Raw genomic sequence first — 24,224 nt, 5'->3', positions numbered from 1 at the left:
TGCCTCTCCCCTTATGGCACACAGACCCCACAGACTCTAATGCCTGCTCCTGGGGATTCTCCCTGCTTCCTCACCAGAGCACCACCAGGCATTGAGCTCCAGAGCTTCGGACTCTGCGCTCCACTGTTTGTAGAATCCTGGTGGTACTGAAACTCTCTGCTTTCTTCCTGCCAATGGTTGTGGGGAACAGACTTCTTATTCAGTCCCCTGTGAGTGTTTTCACTCTTTCTCTCTCTCTCTCCAGCTACTGTGGGGGGGGGGGGAGTGCTTTTCTTGCACAATCCTACACACCACTCTCTCCCCCATTCTCTTTCTCTATCCTCTGTCTGCAAAAACAGCTCCCTACCCTCTGCAGCTTTTCTCTCCTCCAGTTCACCTTTCTGCACTATGTACCTGCCAAGTTCTGTGGCTCAAGTTATGCAGACTGTTGCATTAATCCTCAGATCAATGTCCTAGGTGCCAATGGATTTCTTACTGAATGACCCACAACAATCTAACTCAATATGACCACAGCTGAATTCATCATCCTCCATCCATCTCTGGGCCTCCTTGGTTTTCCATCTTAGTAAATGGCACCACCTAGTTGCTTAAGCCAGAAACCTTCCCTTCCTTCACTTCCTTTACTTCACTTCCTACTCCAACATCCAATTTGTCTCTAAACTTAGCTCTAAGCATCTCCCTCAAATGGATCCCTTAGCTTCCATTTCCACATCTACCAACACTAATCCAGGGCCCCTACTGTTGCCATCTCTAGACCTGTCTCTACTCTGCCAGGGTGAGTCTTGAAAAATATAATGTATAATGTATCACCTGCTACTCTACTTAAAACCATTTAATGTATTAAGCTAAAAAACCTCAGGCCCTTGCCCCCATCTCAAGCTTCTTCTCCCACTCTTCCTGTCTGCTCCAGTGTCATTGGTGTCTCTGGGGATGTCAAATGGGCCACGCCCTCCCTTGCCTACAGGCCCTCAGATATGCCATTCACTCTGCCTGGAATAGGAGTCTCAACCCCAGCTGACTCCAAATAATTCATCAGTCACCAACTAGACATCAGATCCTCCGTCTGCCTTTCTTCAACCATCTATCTAGACTAGCGGTACCCCTGCCACAGAAAGCAGCTCTGGGTGTCAGCAGAAGCAAATTAGAGATGTCTGCAAGAAGAAGGAAACTGAAAGAGTACAGATCCAGGCCCCTTGCCCCACTTTAGTAAGGCAACTTTTTTGTTTCATATACATATAAATGTAAAATTTTATTTGAAAAGGGGGGTTCCTTATAAAACAGTTTAAAAACCACTAGAACAGATCACCTCTAAAGTCTTCCCCAGTTCTCAGAGCCTATTTATAAGGTATTATCTTTTGCTTTATAAATGAAAGTAACTCCACAGTAATCCCTCATCGATCACTGGGAAGAGTGGGAAATGCTTACAATCATAGTAAGAATCATCGTTGACCAAGTGCATTTGGCATGGTCAGGTCTTAGAAAAAAATATAGGGTTAGGCAAAAACAATACGAACTGGAATAAAACAATAAATGAAAGTACTAGGAGTATCCTGCTTTCAAAGCAAATCAGATTAACTACATTTACATATTCTCTAGTAGACAACACTGCTGATTCACCTTTTTCAATTATTTAGGGAATGTCACAATTACATGGTAATACTCACTTACAGCATCGTGGCTAAGAAGCAGAAGGGGCTCTAGAGGCAGAATGCCTCTCAGAAATCTCAGAATGCCTCAAAATCTCAGCTCCTCCACTTACCAACTACATGCCCTTGGGAGAATCACTCAAGCTCTCTATGCCTCCAGATTCCCATCATAAAATGAAAAGGATAATACCTACCTGACAGGGCTGTGATGAGGATAAAATGAGATAAAGCATGGAAGGAATGGAGAGCACTGTCTGGCACTTAGGACTCAGTAAATGCCCACTATGGGCATATACACACATATGTTCAAGTTATACTAGACAGCCTGAATGTCTTAAGGTATCTGAACCAGCCCTTGCTGGCTTGAAATTTAACATCTTCCGCAATGACATCCTCTTTCATTTTTTTTCCCACTCTTGGCAAAATGCTTATTAAACTACCTGCCTTCTTCATGGTGGTACCAAATTTATCATGGTGCTTAACGGCACACTTTTACACACCTGCTCTTCAATCCATTTATTGGAAAGTAAAGCATAGCTCTTCCCTCTCTGCACCAACGCCATAGACTTGGTCACATCCTCTAAGGGAAGGGGAAGCATTAATTACTTTTGTATGTGACCTGAAATGAACTTTTGTTACAGAAGTCTCATATTGTAAACTTTTATTATACAACTATGAAACAGCCTTAGCTAAAGACCAGTGTTGACAAAACCAGGAGTGGCAAGGAACCACCATACTGTGAGACGTTATGAAAGAAACATTCTCTGAGTACCAGGATTTTCCTTAGTACAATCGGACACAGAAGTAAATGCCAGACAAGTAGTAATGTTATCGGACGAACTTTTTTCTGTTTTTACTTCCTCCTCTCTAGCAAAGATTCTTTTATAATAACTTAAAGTCATATGACAAGGGAAATAATAACTAATCTTTGAATAGTTTGCCTACAACCCTCCATCACATACAGAATATACACACTGAAAATTCCCACACACAAAAATGAATATTGTTCTGTATTAACAGCCCACTATCTCTTGTCAGCTATGTCACCTACTTCCTCAGTTTCATTCATTATTCTTTCAGTGCCACCAATCAGGCCTGGGTCAACAACGAAATGCTCCAAGGTAATTTTTTAATTACTGGTTAGAAGAACTCCAACTCCAGCCGAGAGCAAGCTATCACTCCACAGCTAAACACAGGGACAAAGACTAACAGGTCAAAATGAACACAAAGCCTGGAAATGTAACAAGATAACATTCTTTCAGGCCAAGGAAACCTCAGTTTCAATTAACCTCCATTCTTTAAATTATTTTTTATAGGCTTCTTTCCTTAAGTGGCATGATTCTAATAACTTACCGGTCAGCAGCTTCCACGTCAAAACAAAACCTTCTGTCAATGGAGTCAGTATGCCTCTTGGTACATTCTTTCAAAAAGAACACTTCTCCATCCCCCTGAAAATAATCATTTTTAACATTCTCAAAAATACAATATAAACATAAACATATTGAAGAATCCTATATTGGGGTCGGAGGGGGCACAAGTTTCAAGATTTTAAGTCCATTTATCCTGTTCTCTTTCAAATGAGTTTAAACTATATGTATAATCTTAATTTTCATCATCCTCTTTTCCTTAAGGTTTTCTAGATCTTTCTCTGATTACAGTAACACTAAACCAGACCTCATGAGCACTGATTTTAAAGGGCAGATTAACAATATGGTTTCCAAATGCTAGAATATTTGTTATTCTCTTACTGCACTTTTTAAAAGAATAATTTGTTTTTAATTCGCATTATGTTACACTGTATGAAACAGTCAATATGTGACCATTTTTGACCTACAAAAACTTCAATTCCATATGAATCTACCTAAAAAGCATAATGTATCAAAGGGCCCTAGATCAGCTACTGTGATCATCAAAAGCTAGACCACTCAATATAGGTTTTTTTCCTTAGTGAATCACCCTGAATTTATCTTTACTTAATTTATTTTAATACAGTACTATTTTACCTCACTAAACCATCCAGGGGAGATAGAGGCAATGCAGGAACATGGGTTCTGAGTAAAAACTGTTAAGAACTCTGAGTATATACTTCTAGACTATTCTGACATTTTCTAAAATACAAGAATCTCCAAATAATACTAAACAAACATTCAAATATACCAATATTTTAAATATTAACAGTCATTATATTCTAAAAGTATTTTTTATTATTTGGTGGTTTAGCAGAAAGGCATCTCTTATCTTAGCATTTGAGTTAGTCCTGACTCGTGACTAACACTCAACCCTCATGCTCAATCTTTTTTTTTTTTTTATTTTTTTTTTAATGCTTATTTATTTTTGAGACAGAGAGAGACAGAGCATGAGTGGGGGAGGGGCAGAGAGAGAGGGAGACACAGAATCGGAAGCAGGCTCCAGGCTCTGAGCCATCAGCCCAGAGCCTGACGCGGGGCTAGAACTCACGAACCGTGAGATCGTGACCTGAGCTGAAGTCGGACACTCAACCGACTGAGCCACCCAGGCGCCCCGTCCTCATGCTCAATCTTAACCCCATCAGCCTTTTTCGAGTGATATCCTGGGGGCACCTAGGTGGCTAAGTCGGTTAAGCGTCCGACTTCAGGTCAGGTCATAATCTCGCAGTTCATGAATTCGAGCCCAGCATTGGGCTCTGTGCTGACAACTCAGAGCCTGGAGCCTGTTTCAGATTCTGTGTCTCTCCCCCTCTCTCTCTCTGTCCCTCCTCTGCTCACACTCTGTCTCTCTCTCTCTCTCTCTTTCGCTCTCTCAAAAATAAACAAACATAATAGAAATTAAAAAAAAAAAAAAAAAAAAAGAATGATATCCTCACAGAGTCCCTGTCCCTGGGTAACTTAGTCAGTTAAGCTAAATCTGACTCTTGATTTTGGCTCAGGTCATTATCTTATGGTTGGTAAGTCTGAATCCTGTGTCAGGCTCAGCACTGACAACACGGAGTCTGCTTCAGAGTCTTGGGATCCTCTCTCTCTCTCTCTCTCTCTCTCTCTGCCCTTCCCTTGTTTGCAAGCATGCACTCTCGCTCTCTCAAAAATAAATAAACATTAGAAAAAAAAAAAAAGAGTGATATCCTGACTTCCTCCTCTTCTCCACGGCCCTGATTTTCCATGTTTATTACATAACTATGTTTATATTATAAGCTGCTTTAAACATTTTTCAGGAAGATGCAAAGTATACGTAAATAGAAGTGAACCTGGGTTAATTCTGTATTCACCAAAGCAAAATCATACCCATCCACCCAGTAAGCAATGAGTTCACCTTTTTTTTTTTTTAACGTGTTACCAATTACATTCAATACTGGTGGAAGAGCTTTGTCTCCACACTATAGATTATTGCTATGAGTTGCAGTTTCTATTTAAAACCCAAATAATGATCATCATTTTTACACAGCAAACTCCTAAGGTTTTCTTGCTATCACGTGTTGTTTTGCTACTTATTTCTGTGGGAAATAAATGGGAACTGCCTAAGTGAGAACTTTGTACATCTAAATGGAAAACAATATGATTCATTATAGATTACCTACTGTATAATGTTTTCAGGCTGTGAATACATGTGCGCACATCCGATCTGTGTGAACACTGACCTGACAGAACACTGAGTTGTGAAAGCTTCTCGGAGGTGTTCACTACATCCTCTAATAATACTGGACATAAAAGGATTCTAGTCCTGACCATAAAAACCCACACATACAATTCAAAAACCACAAGGGCTGTTATTTATTGGCCTATTTCATTTAGGAACAAAAGAAAACAAAGATCTGAATCCTAAAAACAAGATACAGTATATTTACCATTAATGAATATATACACCATTAAAATGTCAGCCTCAAAAAACTACCTGTCACACAGAATACAAAAATATATAATCAAATACTTACAAGCTTTCCCCCAGATCTGTGCTCAAATGGGATTATGTTAAACTTCTTGGCTGCTTTCCGATACATGCAGTAGTGTTTGACCCAACTGGAACCGAATGGAGCAGGCCCTTCAATAAGAAATAGATCTTTAAATTTTTCCTCATAAATAAGCAGATAAACAGAGTGCCAAACGCATTACTATAGAGGGAAAAAAAAATAAGCAGCAACTAACACAGCTCAAGGAAACAAACCAGCAACGATGTGGATTCCAATTAAAAAAAAAAAAAAAAAAGTAGGGAAAATAAGCCTGAGAGAGATCATTTGAGAGAAAATGCAATACTTTTTAGCAACAGAGCAATGAGTCAGACATACTTCTCAGTTTGCCACACCGTTATCTCACACCTAAAAATGTCTTAATTGTGAACTATACTTTTTGTTTATTTCTAGGTATTAAGAGTTCACAAGGGTTTCAACGATTCCATTCAATGTATGTGATAGTTCTGGATTTGGTTCTGGCCTCTCAATATGATACAATCACAGAATCTAGCATCTCAGGAGTTCTGAGTCCACTCTAGCACCCTGGTAGGTAGCTGCCCTTACTAATGATGCTTTGTAAAGGTAAGCTTTAAAATGAAAAATGAAGAATGGAGAGGTGCTATCTACATCTGACCAGAACATTCTCAGAACCACTCTTTACCTCTTGTAGAGTTGATATTATCACCATCAGAGCTCTTAGAAGACAGTGGTCTACATAAGGAGTACCTAGCAATCTTGAGTTTCACATGCCAATAAAAGTACAATTATAACACAAGTTAGGTCACCCAGAGGTTGACCATTTTGTCTTTTACCAAGTAAAGACATTAAAAAAAAAAAAAAAAAAGCAAGTAACAGGGCTCTTGGGTGACTCAGTCAGTTAAGCATCTGACTCTTGATTTTGGCTCAGGTCATGAACTCATTGAGCCCCACATCAGGCTCAGTACGGAGCCTGCTGGGGATTCTCTCTCTTCCTCTCTCTCTCTGCTCCTCCCTTGCTCTCGTGCTCACTCACATGCATGCGATCATTCTCTCTCTCTCTCTCTGTCAAAATAAATAAACTTTAAAAAAGTAAGGGGAAGGGGGAAAAAGTTACAAACAGAGAGGGAGGGAAGTAAACCATAAGAGACTCTTAAATACAGAAAACTGAGGGTTGATAGGGGGTGGGGGAGAGGGGAAAGTGGGTGATGGGCACTGAGGAGGGCACTTGTTGGGATGAGCACTGGGTGCTATATGGAAACCAACATGACAATAAATTATATTAAAAAAATAAAAAGTAACTTGTTTTGTCACCATAATTTCGTCTACAAACAAGTAAACTTTCTACATCTAAAAATCAAGAAGGACAAGCTTAGGAGGGAAAAAGGGACTCATTCAAAAGGAATCCACCAAGCTTTAGGAAAAACTGACCACATTGTCTTGGGGACAGTAGAGGGTTGAAAGGGGTTACCAGACCACAGTAATCCCACCTCAGACCATCATGAGTGCAAAAACCACAATTCAGGAACCACTGGGGTGTGTGTGTGTGTGTGTGTGTGTGTGTGTGTGTGTTAGGAATAGCTAGCTTGGTACCCTATTCTATGGTTCAAAACATATTGTGCAGGTATTTCATTCCTAAGAAAAAAATGTTGAGGGAGAATGGCATATTATCTTTTTAATTAAAAAAAAAAAAATTTAAGCTTAGACCAAATGCCCAAGAAATGACAAAGCCTAACCTCAAATCCGAGTCTCTGGCCCCACATAACAAGGTCTCCCCACTAATTAAGCCAGCATCCTTTCCTGACTCCCATCTGACCCAAGTATATAGGCTTTTCACACCGTCCATGGTCCAGATAATATACTAGAGAGCACAACACAGACAGACAACACCAGCATTCAGACTTGTATGATCTAAAGAACATTATTTTCTCAATGGTATTTTCATTCTGTCAATGGTAAATGGGGCAATAATAGCCCCATACACTTCATAGGGTTTTTTAGTGGACTAAGTGAGGTGTATAACAAGCTTAGCACAGTGCCTGGCACACAGTTAACAAGAGGAGAATTTTGCCACTGTTGTTTTCATTCTGTTTTTCCAACTAGTTTCAGCCCAATTCCTCTCAAAGCCAGTTAAGCTGAGCAACAGTTACGAATCTAAAAATTAAAGTTTCCTGTGATTTTCACTTGGGCATATAATACAAAAATTCTATCCTTCTGTCTCTACCCTTCAAATTCATTGAACAAACAGATTAAAAAGCTGAAGTGTCAGAAAAATAGAGTTCTGCTCGCCATGTAACTCCTCTTCATGAGACGTGAAGAGTATGGAGGTCCAGATTACATAAGGACAGAGAGAAAAAGAACAACCACTCTGCCGACTACATATGCATTAGCTTCAACTTGAAGCACAGATATCCCATAGCTAGCCCACGAGTATGCCCTCCTACTACAGTGGTCAGTTTGAAAGTCCTGTAAATCAGCCATGCTCAGTGAAAATTGTTAAGTACTCTGACGGCGGCCAAGGGTGGGGAGGCAGGAAGAGAGCAAATACAGAAATCTTTTCACATTCTCCTCCTTTCTACCACATAGTACTTGGGTTCTACAGTTGAAGAAGTAAAGTTTAAGAGCTGAACAGTTAAAATAAGACCAAACTGTCAAAAGTTTTAAAGAATTTTTAGGTGCCTTAATTTTCAAAATAAGGACACTCTATGCACTGCATATTCACTGAGAGCAACAATACTAAAAATGCAGTGAGATAAGTTAGGATGCCACCTAGGAATATTTTGTATAGCCATCTGCAATCACCCTGATAATTTTAGCAAGAACAAATGATCTCAGATTGGTGTGGAAAGCAGTGATGTGAAGGAATAGGAAGAATATGTCCCTCTTGACTTTAACATGGAAAAGGAGTTGTGGGAGGAGGAGGGTGTGCATATGTATATGAATGTGCCTATGTGTATGCGTAGGTGAGAAGGACGGGGGTGAAGGGAAAGGAGGAAAAAGATAATACCACGCCTTGCTTTCAGCCTTACACCATGTTCCGGCATCCTCACAAGCGTTAGCAAAGTATGGTACAGAATTTGGGGGTGGAGCTAGAAAACAGGGTGCATCTTGAGTTCTTCATTTCAGGGTCCCCTCCCCAGAGCAGAAATGTGCTTTCCCCCCAAATATAAAATATACCTTCTAGGACAGGAGGGGGCAGAGGAAGTGGTAGGAATAATTATTCCAAAAATCGAGTAATTACAGTAAGAGTTTTAAAATAATTTTTCATCAGTCATTCATCATTGCTCGGGGTCCTCTTACTTTTTTCCTGTACATACAGGTAGCCTTCTGCTGTGAACTGACTTGCTCGTTTGTGGTCCTTGGGATTCTGTCTGATTTTGTTCATAAGTTCTTCCACTTCTGACCTTGTTCCTTCAAAACGATTCCGCGTCTGAAATAGATAAAATATATATATACACATATGTTTTCAGTTTTCATGTGTTTTGGATGTACATTTTTAAGCCTCTGGATAACTATAATTAAATTTGTAGGATTTTTCTATAAACTTCTCAAGGTATACCCATCCTTTCCAGTGTGTCTCTTTAAGATTGTCATTCAAAGAAAAACATTACTGGTAAAATAGCTAATAGGAGTCTAATAAGCCAAGTAGGGATTACTTTCGAAGCTTTCTAACACCAAGAATAATTGTGTTATTCAACATAAGGATTCCTACCTCCATGTCTCACAATATTACTAAATCTTAGATTTAAAAAAAATAGGTCATAAAATATATTGGAAGTCTTTCCTTTGCACAATCAACCTGACTCTTTGTTATTATACCAGCAATATTAAGTACTCAGAATCTGAAAAACTTAATTCTGCTCTGCAAACTAATAAATATGAGGTCATCTTCTCCAGGTCATGGCAATTGCAGTTGAAATGATATTTCTTCTCAGATAAAGGAAGGGGGGGGGGGTGGAATTTCATGTACAAATAATGTCTTTGCTATCTGAAGAGACAAATCACATTTCTGAAACCCAGGAGACTCAGCATGCCAATATCTCTGTCAAACGGCTACCCTGAAAACGTATATGCAAGGTGAAGTGACAAAATTACCAAGGCAAGCATGATGAGTCAGCACCACCAAGTTTCTGGACATTTCTTTCATCCACACTCTAAAATAATTGTATTAACACCAAAAAACTGCTGATGTGAAACTGTGGACAAGCGGAGATAAAAAATTTTTATTGAAATTCCTCCCCTCTCCTCCCTACAAGGAAAGAGGTTACCGACGGTCCTAGAATAGAAAAATGGTAGAATGGTACACATTCTTTAGGAGAAGAGGAGTCTGATAAATGCAGACTGCAAAGGGGAAAACTTATCTTCAGAAGCTTATTTTAAAAAAACAAGCTGAGAGTTAAAAAAATAAACTTTATGTGCTAGAACAAAACGCAGGATTGCAGGGAGGGTGGAACTCATTTGTTAATGCCAGTTCTCTCTTCCCTTCCTGTTTCTCAAGCCTCCAGGATTTCTTGTCCCCATTTTAATACTCATCTTACCCTGATTTTATTTATTTGCCTCCTTTGTCACTTTGCTTAGTGACAACTCCCAACGCTCACTTCTTTCTGAAGGTACATCTGTGTGTAGAATATTTATACACATAAATACCTCTGAGATATTGGGGGTTTGGTTCCAGGCCACCGCAATAAAGCAAATGTAGCAATAAAGCAAGTCACATGAATTTTTAGGTTTCCTGGTGTATATAAAAGTTCTGTTTACACTATGCTGTAGTCTATTAAGTGTGCAATAGAATTATGTCTTTAAAATGTACATATTTTAAATAAAAACCACTTTATTGCTAAAAGAAGATGCTAACCATCTTCTGAGCTTTCAGTGAGTCAATCATTTTGCTGGTGGAGGGTCTTGCTTTGATGTTGACGCCTGCTGACTGATGAGGATGGTGGTTGCTGAAGGTTGGGGTGACTGTGGCAATTTCTTGAAGTAAGACAACAACGATATATGCCACATCAAATGACTCTTCCTTTCATGAAAAATCTCCCTGTAGCATGCAGTGCTGTTTGGTACCATTTCACCCACGACAGTGCTTCTTTCAAAATTGGACTCAATCCTCTCAAACCCTGCTGCTGCTTTATCAGCTAAAGTTATGGAATATTCTAACTTCTTTGTTGTCATTTTAGCAAATCTTCATAGCAGCTTCACCAGGATAGATTCCATATCAAGAAACCATTTTCTTTACTCATACATAAAAAGCAACTTCTCTGTTAAAGTTTTATCATGAGACTGAAGCAATTCAATCCCACCTTCAGGCTGTATCTACTTCTAATTCTAGTTCTCTCACTATTTCTGCCACATCCGCAGTTACTTCCTCCATTGAAGTCCTGAACCCCTCAAAGTCATCCATAAGAGTTGAAATCAGCTTCTTCCAAACTCCTGCTTATATTGGTATTTTGACCTCTTCCCATGAATCACAAATGTTCTTAATGGCATCTAGGTCTCAACAGAGGACTTAAAACACTCAGTAAATTATGCTGTAAATAAATGTGCTGCATCTGGCTTTGTTGTTCCGTTTACAGAGCACAGGTAAGACTAGAATTAGCCTAATTCTTAAGGGCCCTAGGATTTTCAGAATGGTCAATGAGCACTGGCTTCAACTTAGTCACCAGCTATATTAGCCTCTAACAAGAGAGTCAGCCTGTCCTTTGAAGCCAGGCATCATCTGCGTTGCAAATCTGCTGTATCATGAGGCCACCTTCATGAATTATCTCAGCTGGACCTTCTGGATAGCTTGCTGCAGCTTCTCCAGCAGCACTTGCTACTTCATGTTGCACTTTTCTCTTATAGAAGCAGCTTCTTCCCATAAACTTCGCAAACCGACTTCTGCTAGCTTCTGACTTTTCTTCTGCAGCTTTTTCACTTCTCTCACGCTTCATGGAATTGAAGAGAGTTAGGGCCTTGCTCTAGATTAGTCTTTGGCTTAAGGGAATGTTGTAGCCAGTTTGAGCTCCTGTCCAAACCACTGAAATTTCCTCTGTATCAGCATTAAGACTGTTTCACCTTTTTTTTCCTCAATAGGCTTCACACCCAGCACAGAGCTGACAGCAGGGCCTGAACTCATGACCCTGAGATCAAGACCTGAGCTGAGATCCAGTCAGATGCTTAACCAACTGAGCCACCCAGGCACCCCAAGACTGTTTCACTTTCGTATTATTCATGTGTTCAGTGGAGCAGCACCTTTAATTTTCTTCAAGAAAGCTTCCTTTGCGCTCACAACTTGGCTGTTTGGCACAAGAGGCATAGTTTTCAGCCCCTGTGGGCTTTTGACATGTCTTCCTCACTAAACTTAAACATTTCTAGCTTTTGCTTTAATGTGTGATTCTTCCCTTCACTTGAACACTTAGAAGCTATTATAGGGTTATTCACTGACCCAATCTCAATATTGCTGTGTCTTAGGAAATAGGGAGGCCTGAGACGAGGGAGAAAGATGGGGGTGCAGGACAGTCGGTCAGTGGAGCAGTCAGAACACACAACATTCAAGTTCGCTATCATATACAGGCACAATCTGTGGCACCCCAAAACAATTATGACAGTGACATCAAAGACCACTGATCACAGATCAGCATCACAAATGTAATGATAATGAAAAAGTATCAAATATCACAAGAATTTCCAAAACCTGAGACAGAGACACCAAGTAAGCAACTGCTATTGTAAAAATAGCACCAGTAGACTTGGGGGACATAGGTTGCCACAAACCTTCAATTTGTAACAAATGCAGTATCTGTGAAGCTCCAAAAGGCAAAGCACAATAGAACAAGGTATGCCTGTACATAGATACACACATATATAGACATGTGCATGCCATGTATGCACAGATGCCAGCAAGGACACACACATGCACACACGTATATTCCTATTTATGTCATGACTTGTATCCAATACTCTCATTAATTATATTAATGCCCAAATTTCCTACATTTGACCAGCAGAGGCCCCTTCTACCTGACCCCTGTACCTTTTGGTATGTCTTCTTGAGTGATCCCCTACTTTCTGGTTCAAAAAGGAGTCCTGGGTCCATCTTATACTTTTCTCTGTCCCAGTCCTAAAATCAGTCATATCCCCCAAAGAAGCTGTTATTCCTTTCACTGGAGTGTAGTATTTAGAAACCAAAATCTGAACACAGTGTGCTCACAGCTAAGAGGTTGTCACTGCTTCTGGGTCTTCTTGGCAGATAGAAAAACTATACGGATGTGTGTGTGTGTGTGTGTGTGTGTGTGTGTGTGTATGTACACATACATATGTGTTTTTACACACATACACCTGTCATTTCTGTATGTCTCTATATTGGAAAAACCCACATGTTCATACCGGTAAATTTAATTCCAATCCAATACTTCCAGTCTCTTTCTAGCCTATCCCTTCCCAATTTTGTATATTTCTTTTCAGATAGTGAGAAATCTAGTTCCCATTACTCTCAATCTATTTACTTATTTGCTCAATTAATACATTTGCTCAATGCAACCAATCTCTACTCCAGCCACCTCTTTTTCAGGCTGCCTCTACACCCTCCCCCCTCCCACTATACCATCACCCCGACTTTCCCTGCTGCAGGGCTCTCCATGGAGTACTCCCTGCCCTCATCGTCCTACTCCCTCAGATGCTTATGACTGTGCACTGCAAAGGGAGGGAAAGGATTTTACCATTTTAAGTAAATTATGAATGGTAGTTAAAATTGTATTTTTTAAAACTTTGAACATAAATAATAGAATGGCTAGAACCCAGTAATCTCCAATTCTAAATTCTGGTGTCTATTAAAAGATATCATCAAATAATAACGTTAGGCTGTAAATTCTACAGTAAGTGACGATGACAGTGTTTACACTGTGACTGGCACTACTGAAAGCACTTTTTGGTGTTTTATTTACTTTCTTTAAGTTTATTTATTATTTGAGAGAGAGAGAGGGAGGGAGGGCAAGAGAGAGAGGAAAAGAGAGAATGCTAAGCAGGCTCCACGCTGCCAGTGTGGAGCCAGATGCAGAACTCAATCTCACAACTGCAAGATCATGACCTGAGCTAATCTAAGAGTCGGACACTTAACCGACTGAGCCATCCAGACGCCCTACTTTTGGTGTTTTAATCCTCAAAATAACCTCTAAGTTAGGCTAGTGCTATCCATTGTCAGCAATATACCACTGTATTATTTCCTTTCCTTGCATGCTTTGCTAAATAAATTTCTAAATAAACCAGTCTTAAATAAAGTCTTCTAAATTAAACACTTTATTATATCACCTATTTGGGAGAACAATTTGGGGACTAGCTGGAATTCAGACCCATCTGAGTATGTCTGGAAAACCGGTGAGTGAAGATTAGCACAGGTTCAGTCCCATATTAAGGGGAGAAGGAGCTTTTCACAGTGTTATACCCAGAAATAAAGCTTTCAAAGCAGAGTCAAAGGCTGACTCCAAGTACCGATAGCCATTTTAAGTTTTCCCATCCTAGCCCCATGACCTCACTCAGAGAAGAAAAGAAGGCAAGGCAGAACTAAAAATATGAAGGGGCACCTGGATGGCTCAGTTAGTTATCTGACTCTTGGTTTCAGCTCAGGTCATGATCCCAGGGTTGTGGGACTGAGTCCCACATCAGGCTCCACACTGAGCATGGAGCCTCTTTCTTTCTCTTCTTTCTGTCTCTCTCTCTCGGTGCCTGGGTGGTTCAGTGGGTTAAGCAGCCAACTCTTGATTTCAGCTCAGGTCAGGATCTTATGGATCGTGAGTCTGAGCCCCAAGTCAGGCTCTGCACTACCAGTGAAGAGCCTGCTTGGAATTTTCTCTCCCTCCTTCTCTGCCCCTCTAGCATGCTCTCTCTCTCTCTCTCTCAAGTAAATAAATTTTTTTAAAAAAGATTATCTCTCTCTCTTTCCCTCTGCCCCTCTGGCTTGCATATTCTCTGTCTCTTTAAAATAAAATAAAAATTATGAAGAAGCTTTCATGAAGTAGTTGTAAAACATCAGGGTGGACCCCATGAAGCCCTGCTTTAGTAACTTTGCAAAAGAACATAACATAAAGGGGTAAGTTCCTACCTACACACACACACACACACACATACACACCCTCACTGTAATTCTCATATCGCCCCTCATGTGAGATGGCAGAAGAAGGAATGTTATGCAACAGACCCCAAGTGAATAGGTGATCGAGTCTAAATCCCATATAAGACACCTTCCATGGGGGTGAGGGGAACACAGGTTAGAACAGGTGCGAGGTAGGGGTGAGTTGAGGTGCAACATCAGGGCCTAAATCTAGGTTCTTATAATTAAAGGGACTCCCATGTTACCCACAAGTTGCTACGGTGTAGGCAAGCAAATGGCCATATCAAGATGTTTCCCAGTTCCTGTTATTTACTGACCCCAGAAATACCATGAGTGACCCATGTGTATCCGAGTACAGAAGCTGAAACTAACCACCATGACCCCCTAGAGTGATTCTGCCCAAGTTCCAGTGTCAGCCCTGACCTTAAGATATGATATCAGGAAGTTATTATCCTCATTGTCCTCATCTGTAAAATAGGAATAAAAAAAAAATCTACATCATAGGACTTTTACAAAGACTAAATGTGTATAATCCAAATAAAGCACACAGGTAATACCTGGCACTTGGTAACAAAATTAATTTAGCTGCCATTACTACTACGACTACTACTGTTACAAGTAAGTCACCCAAGAGTCACAATTATTCTCATCTAACAGAGGATAAAAGGAAATCTTCACTATCAAACTGACAATTTATTGTTTTAAATCTTATTGGAAGAGAAACTGTATTTTTAATTTTTTTTTCAGAATACAAAAACTAATCCACAAGATTTTAAAACAAAGAGGGAAGGGCACAAACTACAAAAAGAAAAGGTTCAAAAGCAATTAAAAGGAACTATAAACCTATTTCTCACAAATAACCACATTTGTATTTTTTACACAATCACTTCCAATCTCTTTTTGAAAAAAACATAGTTTATTATTTTAGTGCTCTATTTTTCTCACAACACTGTAACAAAAATATTTGGGCATATTCTTAAAATCTTCTTAACTATTCTTAGTATTTTCTGGGGATTCTCCATGAATCCTAAGATTTCTCACATTAAATTTCCTTCTAGGAAGAATTCTATTCTAGTCTCTCTTTCCCCACATTCTTCTGGGGATAAAGATAACAAAAGTTTAAATTCAGTTTTTTAAAATACCCTTCAATTTTGATCCAATTTATATTTTTCCAGATATAGAAATCTATTTTCCTAGAAATAGAAAATCTATCTTCTAAAAGCCATCTTGCTCTGTTTTCCTTTCCATGTATTACTCTGGATTATGGAAAGTGGATGAGGAATAAGTTGCTTCCAAAATAATAAAAAATAAAAGAGGCATGATCATTTTTACAATAGAAAAGGTGAAATCAGATAGACGAAAAGTAGCTTGTTTTCATTTTTAGATAACATTTACCTTTTTTCTGATTATAAAATGATTTTGCGATTTTTTTACTATAGTAAAACACTTACCAACCAAAATCATCCATGGCATTATAGTGCAGAGGTAATCGACACTATGATTTGGTTTTAATATTTGGGTATATGTCCTTGAATACACAAATATACAGAGCATAAAAATAATATGCCTTTTTGTAATTTGTAGTTTTATATAGCCAGCGTTTTCCCTTTTTTACACTAAAAGCTGCTATCATGAGGGAATGAGAGAAATGGACAAGAAATGAGCAAATTACAGCAATACAGTAAAAATGTTCAGCAGGTAGCATAGAACAAGTGCCATGTGTTTCAAACGTGCAGGTATTTCTGAAGGGAAAAGAATTAGCTTAAAGCAAAAATGAACAGCAAAGACACCTTGGTCAGGTGTTCTCAAAATTGCCAGTGAGGCACAAAGAAGAGGCTCTACTTGAAAGAGTTGCAGGAGCAGACTCAGAAACACAACAAAATAAAGAGATAAATATTTAGAGAAGCAGTATCAGGGCAATACTGATGACAATCCTTCAACTCCAGAGGATACAGAAAAATTTTCCAGTCAACTGTTCTTTGCCCACTTCTCTATGGGAAAGCTGTTCTCAAGTGTGTAAGTTAACTTCTGAATATATTTAACCAAGTTATTTTGTGAACCTTTTTTTAAATATTTTTTAATGTTTGTTTATTTTGAGAGAGAGAGAGTGAACATGCAGGGGAGGGGCAGAGAGAGAGAGGAAAAGAGAGAATCTCCAAGCAAGCTCCAAGCTGTCAGCACAGAGCCTGATGCAGGGCTCAAACTCAGGAACCGTGAGATCATGATCTGACCAGAGATCAAGAGTCAGATGCTTAACCCACTGAGCCACCCAGGGGCCCCTTGTGAACCATTTTAAGTGATAGTTTGTTTTTAAGTTTTGCTTGTAATATTTCATGACTGAGTATTGGCTCATTTACATTGAAATATTTAATCTCTCGAAATTATTTTGGTGTATGTAAGGTAACTAGATCCCTCTTACAATACAGGCTTGTTACAAAAGTACTTCCATCCACAAGCAAGCCGTGCATGGACAGTTTCAGTGAAGCCCACAGGAGATGATAATGTGTCTATCCCACCTGTCACCCAAGACACTAAGGCACAGCCAGCTTCATGGGCATGTAGTCTGCACAACCACAAAGAATCTTGTGCTCAGAAGGTCACACACTTGGTTTAATGCTGTGTTGTCACAGACTTGAAATTATTCATTTTTAAATAAGGGCCCTGCCTTCCCATTTTACATTGGTCCCACAAATTATGGATCCAGTTCTGCCTGAAGGTTCTCTCACCCAGGCCAGCCCTACAGTTGACAGATGATGTCCACACAGAAAAAGTACATTTCCACAAGTTATATAGCCAGTTGGTACAAGAATATAATTTATCTTCTACACTAACTATATAGTGTTCTTTTCACAACACTGTGTTCTGCTGTCTGCAAAAGTATTCTGAAAAATCATAGCAACATTAGGCTATTTCCACTACCTATAGAGACACTTTCAAGTTAGAACTAGGGGCGACTGGTTGTAAGTCAGTTGAAGGTCTGACTCGTGATCTTGGCTCAGGTCATGATCTCATGGTTCATGAGATCGGGCCCCACATCGGGCTGTGTGCTAACAGCACAAGCCTGCTTGGGATTCTCTGTCTCTCCTCTCTCCCTCTCTCTGCCCCTCCCCTACTCATGCTCACTCACTCTCTCTGTCTCTGTCTCTCTCAAAGTAAATAAATAAAAAACTAAAATAAAATCAGAACTAATCGAGGCACTTGGGTGGCATAGTCAGTTAAGCATCACTCTTGGCTTCAGTTCACGGTTTCAGTTCACATCATGATCTCACAGTTCATGAGTTCAAGCCCCACATTGGGCTCTGTGCTAACAGACGGCTTGGGATTCTCTCTCTCCCTCTTTCTCTGCCCCTCCCCTGCTCGCTCACTCACACACTCTCTTTTTCTCTCTCAAAATAAAAAAAAATGTTGCTTTATCACAAAAATAAAATTAGAAGTATCTATACATATGCATTTTGATATATTTTTAAATTCTGTTACATTATAATCACTGATAGTGGGGGGGGGGAGGGTTGTACTCTTTTATTTAACCCAGCTCAATGTCCAAATAATCTACAAATACAAATTGACACATGATTTACCAAAAAAAAAAAAAGAAACTTCATTATCTACATTTCCAAATGTAGGGAACTATGAAAAACAAAAACTTGGAAACAAAATCTATACAAAAATCATTCCTCCTCAGTCTCAAGATATCAAACTGAAAGTCAGGCAACAACAGCACAGAGAGTCCCATCTTTCGTGTGTCTTTCAGTATGCGCTCATATGCATGTATTCCAAAACTCACTCGCTTTTTTTCCATCAAGGTCTAAAATTATACTAAACATAATCTGAATAGCATTCCAATGAGGACACTTCCCAAAGTCAACTCAAGTGTTGAGAGAAAAAACACCCACCACCTTCTGATCAAAATCACATATGTTGTAATAATTCAATAAATTAATAAAGCTCTCTTAAATCTCCTTATCCAAGACCTCTTTGAAAGCATACATTTTCCAGGAAAATAATACGGACCAACTGCAACTGTGAACTCAATACATTAGTGAATATGCATAAACACAGGAAAGAAATTCCTCTTGAACCAGCAACCAAAAATCAAGTAAGATACACAGAAGAAACTGAGATCATTAGAACTAAAATGCCTTACATCTAACGTGGAGTGCTCTTTTGTCTGTTCCCTACATGGAACACTGAAAGTTACATAACAAAACTTATCCTTACAACTATCCCACAAAGTGCAATATGGTGACAGTTAACACTACTGTAGGACATACTTAAAAGTTACTAAGAGAGGGGCACCTGGGTGGCTCAGTTAAGCGTGCGACTTCAGCCCAGGTCACGATCTCGCGGTCCGTGAGTTTGAGCCCCGCATCGGGCTCTGTGCTGACAGCTCAGAGCCTGGAGCCTGCTTCGGATTCTGTGTCTCCCTCTCTCTCTGCCCCTTCCCTGCTCATGCTCTGTCTCAAAAATAAAAAATAAAAAAATATTCCAAAAAAAAAAGTTACTAAGAGAGTGGATCCTAAGTTCTCATCACGTGAAACAACATTTTTCTGTGACTACATGAAGTGACAGATGTTAGCCAAACTCTTCATGGTAATTGTCTTTCAATATGAATGTCAAGGGGCGCCTGGGTGGCTCAGTCGGTTGAGTGTCCGACTTCAGCTCAGGTCACGATCTCGCGGTCCATGAGTTCGAGCCCCGCGTCGGGCTCTGGGCTGATGGCTCAGAGCCTGGAGCCTGCTTCCAATTCTGTGTCTCCCTCTCTCTCTGCCCCTCCCCCATTCATGCTGTGTCTCTCTCTGTCTCAAAAATAAATAAACGTTAAAAAACATATATGTCAAGCCAGTATGCTGTACAATTGAAACTTATAATAGTACTGTGTGTCAATTAAATCTCAATAAAACTAGAAAAAAATATATAATTTATGTGACTCCTGATTTAAAAAACATACCTAGTGACTTTTCTGAAAGGCAAGAAAAATAAATTCATAAAATAAATTCATTAATTAAAAAAAAAAAAAAAAAAAAGAACCGCCAGGTGGCACAATTCCCCGAGCCTCACCTCCATGAAAAACAGTTTGTTATGCTGAGAACTGACCAGAAGGTGGCAACGTAGCCTCAGTTTCTCAGCACCAACAGCTCAGTCTGGTCTTAGTTTAAGGTTTTTCATATACCAAATCAAAAATACACATCTCAAACATCCTTTATACCAGAAAGCTTTCATTTCCTTACATTCTGAATGTTGATCTGTAGTTCCATTTTGTAGTGATTGAAGTCTTTGGCAAGTTCATGGCCCTGATGATAGAAAGTAAACATTCCCTGAAAAAATGACAGCATCTAAGACAAAAGGGGGAAAAAATGACATTAGCACCAAAAAAAACCTCAGGGGGAAGAAGAAAGAATAAAAAACAGCCACATGTTCCCCCCAATCCCATTGCAATTCTACTGAAATAAAATTAAAAGAAGTCACCAGAAGTCAATTAAATCTAACTGCATATTATTTATTAATCTCTTTAAAAAATGAAGGATTTGTGATTTCTCCTTAAATATCAGAGCCATTACATAGCTTTTATAGTGCACTGTACTGGAGAAATGATACAGCACCCATGTGTTCTTTTTTGTGAAGAGAATCTCCATATCCATTTATAATTGAAACCTTATCACCGTAGGTCAACACAAACTGTAACAAAAAGTGAAATCACAGAATCAAAGAGCTACAGGCTCTCTCCAGTGGCATTTAGTGCAGCACAACCTCTCTCTTTGGTCTACCAGGACAGTCAGTGACTGGGGCAGAGACGGGTAGAGACAGGGAGATAATTAAGCTCTGAGTTCTTACCAACCCTCAACCTGCTCTTCTTGATTAGAGGGCACCTCCTTCTGCCCAAACATGGGAGTAAATTTAAAGTGAGTACAAGCATAATTTGGGATAGGAGTTAAGAAAATCCTGAAATTCATTTTCTTTATAATGTCACATAGCATAATGGCTAGCAATCTGGGACTCTAATGTCAAGTGGCCAGCAGGGATCAATCCCCAACTTCAGCTATGTTATGAGACCTTGGGGAAATTAATGAAATTTTCTGTACTTCTATTTCCGTATTTGCTTAGTGGGATAATAAAAATATCTCCTTCTGGAGTTCCTGTGTGGAATAAACACATGAGCGCAATGAAGTATTAGAACAATGCCTTGAACAAAGAGCACTGTAAATAATGTAGGTCATTATTATTTCACATAAAAGAAAGCTTTAAGGAGATGAATTGTTCCCTAATGGTTGAAATTAGGTTAATCTATTATTCCAACTGGACTATTGCTTCCATGAATGCCAATTTTAAGTTAATCATTACCTGGTTATTTTTTGTTTCTCAAAATCACATATAGTGGATAATTGTATAGCATGTAAATTTTATCTCAGTAAAGCTGTTTTTTAAAAAACCACATGCAAAAACACCTATATTAAAATTAATCTTGAGAATCATGAATTCTAGTGTTTCTTGTTTTCACTAAAACCCACAGTATGAATTATTACTTTACATATCTTCATATACATCACATATATATAACATCTATATAAGCACAAACACAAATCATATGTCTCTGAAATAAGTATAAAGAACTGCCAGAGTAACTCACAAAATAGTTTCAAATGCTCCATATGCTGGTTCTTAACCCAGGTTGCCATGAGCATACAGTTGTGTTAAAAATAATTTGTTACCAAGAACTGTTTAAAGTGCCAAAATTTGGATTGCTGTACTTGCTTCAGAACAAACTCGAGAAGAGTGAAGATTATCCATCGACACCACTGCTCACTCTCCCATCCTAACACTTCTTTCAAAGGGTTTTCTTTAAAGGGTGGGTCTACAATAGGGTGGCAGAAATTGCACCTGATTGCAGAGTCATGGAGAAATAATATTCACCATATGCTGCTGTGCAAAGAAGGCCGAGAACCACCGAACTGTGAAGGTGGTTCCTTGACCTCATCGCGATCTGGGTCCACCCTTTACAATTCATGATGTCTTGCTTCCTGTGTATGAATCCTGGTCCCCAGGAACTGTAAATTTCATCTAGAAAGAAAAATGTTTCTAGGATATCTATTACATGTAACAGCAGAACAACTTTCTATGATACTTACAGGTTCCACAAACTCAAACTTCTTTCTTTCTTGGATCTCCTGAAGCTTACATACATACTCAAGGGACAGTTCATAAAAGTGCTGCCGGTTTTGCTCCACTTGCATATCTGCCTATGTTAAAGTAATAGAGGCTGGTTAAATCAGAGACGGTAAGGAGTGAAACGCTTGACCAGAGGTTGGCAATGCTATGAGCTCTGTGCAAAATATGGCCTGCAGCCTGGTTTTCTACACAAAGTTGTCCTGGAACACAGTCGTGGCTACTGGTTTATAGATCTTCTATAGCCACTTTCCTGCTAGAACAGCCAAACTGAATACTATGGCTGCCACAGGGACCTTAGAGTTTGCAAAAGTATACAGCGTTTACTATCTGACTCTGCAGAAAAAGTCTGCCAACGCTTGCTCTTTATGATGAGATTGGCCCCAAAGGATTAAACACTGAAGGATGCCTCTTCACGGAAAACTCACCCCAACCACAACGGACACCCAAGGTTGAACTATACACATATGATCAAAATCACATAAACATTATTTCCGTTGACAAATCCTGTAAGAATGCAGTCGGCCTGGGAAACTGTAGTCACTTCAGTAGTCATGAGTGAAGGCAGCAGGTGAGGAAGTGGTAGCTATGGTACCATCTCAAGAACCTGGTTCTTAAATACCATACGATCTGGTAATTCCACTTCCGGGTATAACCCAACAAAAGCGTTAATTTGAGAAGACGTGAGCGCGCCTATATTTATGGCAGCATTATCTAGAATGGCCAAGATATGAAAGCAGCCAAGTGTCCACCAACAGATGAGCGGATAAAGAAGATATGCTATATATACAATGGACTACTGCTCAGCCATAAAAACAGGTGAGCTCTTCTCACTTACAACAACATGGATGGACTTGGACGCTGTTAGGCTAAGTAAAGTAAGTCAGACATAGAAAGACAATACCATATGATTTCATGTATATGTGGAATCTAAAAAACAAAGCAAAACAAAATAAACAAAAAGGCAGAAATAGACCCATAAAAACAGAGAACGAGACGACGGCTGCTGGAGGGGAGAGAGGTGAGGAGGATGGGCAAAACGTGTGAAGGAGAGAGAAGGTACAGGCTTCCAGTTGCAGAATGAGTAAGTCACGAGGATGAAAGGTACAGCATAGGGGATATAGTCAACAGCACCGTAACAGTGTTGTTTGGTGGCAGATGGTAGCTACATCTATGGTGGACACAGCAAAACGTATAGAGCTGTCAAAGAACTATGTTGTGCCTGAAACTAATGTAAAATTGTATGTCAACTGTACTTCAATCAAAGAAAAAAGAAAAGAGCCTGGTTCTCAAAAGTTGGGCCAGAGCTTGAAGCCCATCTGTAGGCAGTCAGGCTGTTAAGTCCTCAAAATGTCTCATCCTCTGGGAGTAAACAGGCACCAGATGGTCAGGAGACTGTTCAAAAAAAAAAAAAAAAGTTCCAGCTTATCTGGTCTAACTAGAAGGGCACTATGGGAGGAGCAGGATTCCATGGAGGAAGAGCAGGGAAAGAATGGCCAGCCTAGAAACCATTCTTACAAGGCATCACATAATATATTTCTTAATTTGGCCAATTTTACTTTTAAAGGTATTTATCTAGACATTTCTCCAAAGAAAATATATAAATGGCAAGAAGCACCTGAAAAGATGCTCAACATCACTAATCATTACAGAAATACAAATGCAAGATAACACCTCATGCCTATCAAAACAACAACAAAACTATTAAAAAAAAAAAGAAAGAAAGAGAGAAACAGGGGCACCTGGGTGGCTCAGTCAGTTAAGCATCCAACTTCGGTTGAGATCACGATCTCATGGTTCATGAGTTCGAGTCCCGCGTCAGGCTCTGTGCTGACAACTCAAGAGCCTGGAGCCTGCTTCAGATCCTGTGGCTCCCCCTCTCTCTGCCCCTTCCCTGCGCTCGCTCTCTCTCTCTCTCTCTCTCTCTCAAAAATAAATAATAAAACATTAAAAACATTAAAACAAAACAAGTGTTGATGGCGATATGGAGAAACTGAAACCCTATGCACTGTTGGTGGAAATGTAAAATGATGAAGCTACTCTGGAAAACAGCATAGCAGTTCTCCAAAAAAATTAAAACCAGAATTATCACGTGACCTAGCAATTCCATTTCTTGGTATATACTCATAAAAACTGAAAACAGGGACTCGAAAAGATTTATCTAACCAGGTTCATAGCAACATTATTTTCAACAGCTAAAAGGCAACAGCAAGCAAAGTAGCCACTGACAGATACATGGATAAACAAAATGTGATATATATACATATACAGTAGAATATTATTCAGCCTCGGAAAGGAATGAAATTCTGACATGTGCTACAACATGGATGAACCTTGAAAGCATTATGGTAAGTGAATAAGCAAGTCACAAAAGGACAGATACTCTATGATTCCACTTTTATAAGCTACCTAGAACCAACACAGAAAGTGGAAGGGT

The 24,224-nt window shown here is 39.4% G+C and overlaps 1 protein-coding gene across 3 annotated transcripts in view; it reads right to left on the bottom strand.

Moving 5' to 3' along the window:
• The window catches only part of ARHGAP10 (Rho GTPase activating protein 10), a 322,588-nt gene that overhangs the window by 182,098 nt on the left and 116,266 nt on the right, over positions 1–24,224 (bottom strand). For all 3 annotated transcript variants that reach the window (XM_049632246.1, XM_049632248.1, XM_049632247.1), the window contains exons 6-10: positions 21,751–21,861; positions 19,855–19,959; positions 8,842–8,971; positions 5,551–5,657; positions 3,000–3,094 (exon numbers count right to left, since the gene is read on the bottom strand). In XM_049632246.1, coding sequence (XP_049488203.1) covers positions 3,000–3,094; positions 5,551–5,657; positions 8,842–8,971; positions 19,855–19,959; positions 21,751–21,861 — 548 coding nt within the window. The remainder of the gene's footprint in view (positions 1–2,999; positions 3,095–5,550; positions 5,658–8,841; positions 8,972–19,854; positions 19,960–21,750; positions 21,862–24,224) is intronic.

The sequence above is a fragment of the Panthera uncia genome, chromosome B1 (assembly GCF_023721935.1).
Source record: "Panthera uncia isolate 11264 chromosome B1, Puncia_PCG_1.0, whole genome shotgun sequence".
NCBI lineage: Eukaryota > Metazoa > Chordata > Mammalia > Carnivora > Felidae > Panthera > Panthera uncia.
Note: the sequence above shows the minus strand (reverse complement) of the source record. Positions and strands in the feature narration are given on the sequence as shown.